The sequence below is a fragment of the Phaethon lepturus genome, unplaced genomic scaffold, assembly GCF_000687285.1.
Source record: "Phaethon lepturus isolate BGI_N335 unplaced genomic scaffold, ASM68728v1 scaffold34985, whole genome shotgun sequence".
Lineage (NCBI taxonomy): Eukaryota > Metazoa > Chordata > Aves > Phaethontiformes > Phaethontidae > Phaethon > Phaethon lepturus.
Window position 1 is genome coordinate 14,971 of NW_010541848.1, and position 5,382 is coordinate 20,352.

The window sequence follows — 5,382 nt, forward strand, 5'->3', positions numbered from 1 at the left end:
CCCCAAGACTCTAAAGGCTTATGTGGCATCCAACCAAAATAAAGTGCACTCCTGGCACAGTTGTCCTCCGGCTCGTGCCATGTCTGATAAACCATTTACATTACTGGACACTGTCTCTTCTGCTTTCAACAGCCCCTAGCTGAGGTGCCCGGCGTGCTTCTCCTTTTGCCCTGTATGTGACAAATTTCTGTCTCTCTTTTCAGCACCAAAGCTGAGCTTCGAGTGCAGCGTGGATCTCCTTTTCCTGATGGACAGCTCAGCAGGGGTCACGCTGGAAGGGTTCCTGCGCTACAAAGCGTTCCTCAAGAGGTTCCTCCAAGCAGTGATGGGCTGGGACTCGCCAACGAACGTGGGGGTGGCTCAGTACGATAATTATGTCAGGATACCCATTGAAGTGGGCCAATACAAGGATGCATACAGTCTCATGAAGAGCATTGATGCTTTGAATTTCAGTGGAGGAGGAACCCTGACAGGCAGAGCCCTGCAGTACATTGCACAGCATGGTTTTAGGAGCACCCCAGTCTTTGCAGATGTACAGGATGACCTCCCACGCGTGGTTGTGTTGCTCACTGACTCTAAGTCTCAGGATCCAGTGGCAGAAGCCGCTAAGTATGCGAGGGACCGGGATCTCTTCTTGATCGGTGTAGGCAGCAGCTTTGTGAGAGCAGAGCTGACTAAGGTGACTGGCAATCCAAAGCAGACAATTGTCTACTCGGACCCCCAGGACCTGTTCAACAGGATCCCAGAGCTGCAGAGAAGAATCTGCAGTGTGGACAATCCTGAAGGTAAGACTGTGGTATGGGCATTGCGGGACGAGTTTGTCAAGCTATGAGGAGGTCTTCTGAACCCCACTGGGGAGGAGGGAAGGACAGAAGGATGAATTGTTTGTTTGAGTCAGTCACAGGTCCAGGGACTAACCTTCCCTCACTGCTTTTCATGATGAATCTTTATCTATTGGTGTGAAAGGGTCATAGATCACCCTTCACAGTCAGTGATCAGCAGTGATGAATTTTGCCCACCATTTCTATCCTGGTTGGAAAGAAGTACATATATATTCTGAAAAGTACCATGTTTGCACTTTTTTATCCAGGCTGCCAGGCGCAGTCTCTTGATTTGGCATTTGCAGTGGATGCCTCTGCTGGAGTTGGCCTGGAGAATTTTCTTCGGCTGAGGGACTTTGTCAGGAGCAGCTGTTTGCACTTCAGCATCAACCGGGATGTCACTCAAACTGCCCTTGTGATCTATGGCAGCAAAGCTCACACTGTGTTTGCTTTGGACACCCATACTAGCAATTCAGCTGTCCTCCAAGCCATCGACCAGGTGCCTTTCCTCGGGGACTTGGCCTCTGCTGGCAGTGCTTTGCTGCATATTTATGGTGACGTGATGACAGTGCAGAAAGGAGCAAGACCTGGTGTCAGCAAGGTGGTGGTGGTGCTCACAAATGGAGGTGGCATGGAGGATGCAGCTGCCCCAGCTCAGCAGCTGAGGGACAACGGCATCTTGGTGTTTGTGGTTGTCATTGGGGACGCACAGAGGGATGCGCTGCTGAGGGTTACTGGGTCTCCCAACTACCTGGTCCACATCTCCTCCTATGAAGACCTGCAGTATTACCAAGACCTTATCATTGAAAGAATCTGTGAAGGTGAGAGACTTTATGCTGGTGCCACCAGCCATTGTTATCATAGGCTTTCTGATGCTTTACCAAGTGAGGTTGGTGTTATCTTTTGCATTTACAGATGGGGAAACTATGGTATAGAGATCTGGTGACTGTCCAAAGCAATCCTATTGGAATAGAAACCAACTCTCCTAAGATCCAGTCCAGTGGGTGAGACTGGGCTTAGTGTGACTGGCTTTCCAGCCCTGCTGGGTCTAGGTTCTTCCTTCCCTGAAAGAAAAAGAAGTTTGTTTGTTTGATCTTTTTCTGATGTTCTTTTAAACCTGTAGAATTTATTGTGCATTACTGTACCCCCTGCAGTGTTGCTGGGGGCTCTTAAGGGGACATATTTCTGCAGCCAACAGTGTTGGTCCCCTGTGAGGTCTGTGCTGTCCTCAACAGGTTTGTGCCCAGGTGTTTGTGAAGTGGTGGATCTGAAACCTCATCACTCCGGTTCCTCATTAGCGTCCCACTACTGAAGTTATCATGTAGGCTTTCAAGATTTTATTTGTGTTGCACGGGATTTAATCCTAAAATCAGAATCTGCCCATTTTGAAGCCTGTAGACTCTTAAACTGGGGTTTTCAGACAACTTGTGATTAATTTTGTTTGCAGGACCAAATCCTTATCTCCAAAGTGGGAGGGAAGAGTTTTCAAATATTCGTGTAATAGCTCATGTTTGTGCACAAAAAAAAAAAAGGCACTTTCTTCACAACTTTGAGCCCTGTGGGCTAGTCCCCAGCTGGGAAAAAATTGACTGATACCAAGTTTGAAACATTTGCATGCCGAGTGCGAGTGCTTGTGTTTGATGGAAATTGGATTTTCAGAAAGGATAGTAGCCCTGGTTTGCAGACATTAGTGGTGAAAGTGCTTCTAGTTAAAATGCCATGCCTTGTTTCTTATTCAAAATAGTCTGAGTTTAACATATAGCTATTTGCTGTTGTTAGGTTTTAAACGATTTGTAAGATCAAATGAAGAAGCATGTTGAGCTTCAGCACAACCAAAGGTCCTTTTCATCTCTGGCCATGCCTGTGGCTCCTTCGGGGTTAGAAAGAACTGCAGTGCCATCTCTTTGGGGTGAGGAGCATGTCTCCTGGCAGGCTCTGCAGATGGTTTCTACCTGGAGCTTTTCGGTGTGCTCCTATTGCAGTGGTATTTTCAGGTGTGGTGTTATAAAAACAATGTACCGTACCACAAAGTTAGCTACAGTGCCACAGATGAAGGGGAAGAGACGGCAAGGTTCAATGACTCAGGGTAATAACATATAATTTCCTGAGACTGAATTGCTGTTTTCATTTCATGTGCAGGTAATCGCTGTTTGTACTAGATAGGCTGGGACCAAGGGCGATGTAAAGATAAGCCCTTCATTCAGTCTTCTACTCCCAAGTCCAAGACTCAATAACAGAATCATTGTCTGTGAAAGGAGTTAAAAAAATTTGACTCATGGTAAAAGTATTTGAGAAACAGACCCTGCCTCTAGACACCTGGAATATGGTATTTATTCTGAGGCTCAGTTGAAAAGAGACGAGAAAAAATACTGTCTGGGGTCTAGGAGAAAAGATCCCAAGCATTAAATAGGTGTGAATCTGATTAATGGAAATAAAAGTTCTTGGGATCATCAAGGGGTATAATCCCTGAAGTGCAAGAAGCTTATTTGAGATAATACTGTGTTAACAGCAGGCGTGAGTTCAGAAGAATGGTTTCTAGGCAGAATAGCATGATTCCCCCAAACAGGGACCACGAGGTTATGCTGTGGAGCAGCTGTGGAGGGAAGTGGTGGACGCATGGCATGTGGAGCAGAGCACCATGGAAGAGCTCTCTGGGGAACAGCCAGCACCTGGAAGATGAGTGGTGTGTCCAAGAGATCTGACTTTCATTGCCAATGGCTCTACCAACCTGCAGTGAAAGCAAAATTGTCTATCCCTGGTGATAAACTGTCAAGCAGAACCCCATCTGAGATGTCCCATGATGACAAAAATGTTGTTGAACCCAACTTGGTTCCATATAAAATCAACAGGAACTGAAGATTGAGGTGTCTCGGATCTATGATTTGACTGACAAGAAATTGAATTTCAATAGTAATTTTGCCAGTCCTAGGTGTAGGTTGAGAGTTGATGTGCACATCGATGGTAATAAAAGTTGTAATAAAGTAGTAACCGTCCTGATGGATAGGGGATAAAATTTATATTCTTTCTCCCCCTTTTCCTACTCCCTCTGTGCTTTTTCTACTGCGGAGCACAGGGCAAGGCTAGCAGCTCCAAACTTTACACCATGTTGTTGTTCAGCAGAGCAATTTCACACCTTTACCAACATGGTGGTGGTGTTGCCAGCAGACTGGAAGCAAATCCCACCGGGATGCTGCTGCTTAACCTGATGTATTCACCGCAAGGCAGCCTGAAACACGGCCAGCCCTGCTGACAGCTGGGCTCTGCTCTGTTGAGAGGGTTGGGAAAGCTGTCACATACTTCACAAGAACGGGGCAAGTAACAACTTGGGCCGTGGTTGCAGGCTTTTCTCTCAAACCTCCTAGAAAAGAAGGCCAGAAAATTTTCATGTGCTCTTTTCCACTTGTTCCATCCCTGCTTCGCAGCTGATTTCTTTTCCTTGCTTCTCTCTGGTGGAAGTGCAGGTCCTCTCCGGGGCAAAGCGGAGTTTGAACTCCATGGCATTTGGGGTTGTAAACTGCTTAGAGCAGGGCGTGTGTCTTGCTCTGCATCGGCAATGTCTGCATCTGGGGGGCTTAAAGGTGCTCGTGTGTTCAGTGCGCAGAACTCAGAGCTCTGAAGATGCTCCAATTTGCTTTTCTTTGACATGCAGCCTAACATGATGTCACTCTTTTAAGCTTTATTAGGAATGTTCTCCTCCAGATTAGAACATCTAGCAAAACCATTCTTCTTCTCTAGGTTAACCACAGAGCAGTTTGTCCTCTGTGTCAAGACACGGTTGTGAGCTTGCACCCTCTGCCATGTTAATGTGGTTTTCCAATCCCTTTAGCCCAAAATGACATTTTTTTGATGTTTGGGATATATAGTTGCTGTTATTTTTGCAGCATTCCTGATGGACGTGGGTCCTATTTATTAATACTCTGTAGATGTGCCTGAGCCTGCTGTTCTGTTTTGTGTTTGTTGCAGAAGCAAAAAGCCCTGTGAACCTGTGCAAACCCAACCCATGCATGAACCAAGGCATATGCATCCTTGGGCCTGGGAGTTACTGGTGCAAATGCCATGGCTGGGAAGGACCTCACTGTGAGAGCAGTAAGGATCAGCAGATGGCAACCATGGCAGATGTCATCCGTTCTGCCAAGCCCCTCTGAACGGATCCCACATTTCCACCCCTCCCTTGAGCAGAGATGTGGCTGTAACTCTTGGATAGCTGTTTGGTGGTGAGGTCTTGGTGCTGATGTGGCCTCTGTCACATGGAAAGTGGGGAGGTTTGGGCTGCTGAAGGGAACAAGGGCTTCTCTCAAGCAGCTGTGCCCTGTTTTACACATTCACTGAGCGAGTTGACTTTGAGGAGACCCCAGTAAGGTCTAATAATTTTGGTAATCTCCTGCTCTGTTCTGTTCCTCTTTTCTCTCTCCCCTGCCAGAAGAAACAATCCCTTCTTGACTCCCTGAGTTGGAAAGCTCTGGCTCCCTTGTAATGGCAGGGAGCTGTTTCTGTTGGAGTGTGACCCTCCCCTTCCTATTGCTTTCAGTGCTTTCCATGGTGCAAAAGTGTGTGTCCGTCC

At 46.9% G+C, this 5,382-nt stretch overlaps 1 protein-coding gene across 1 annotated transcript in view; it reads left to right on the forward strand.

Annotated features, from left to right (window-relative positions):
- The window catches only part of VWA2 (von Willebrand factor A domain containing 2), an 18,939-nt gene extending 13,973 nt beyond the window's left edge, over positions 1-4,966 (forward strand). Inside the window, exons 9-11 of the mRNA XM_010287853.1 lie at positions 204-785; positions 1,091-1,642; positions 4,785-4,966. Of these exons, the coding sequence (XP_010286155.1) occupies positions 204-785; positions 1,091-1,642; positions 4,785-4,966 (1,316 nt within the window). The remainder of the gene's footprint in view (positions 1-203; positions 786-1,090; positions 1,643-4,784) is intronic.
- The last annotated feature ends 416 nt before the right edge of the window (positions 4,967-5,382 follow it).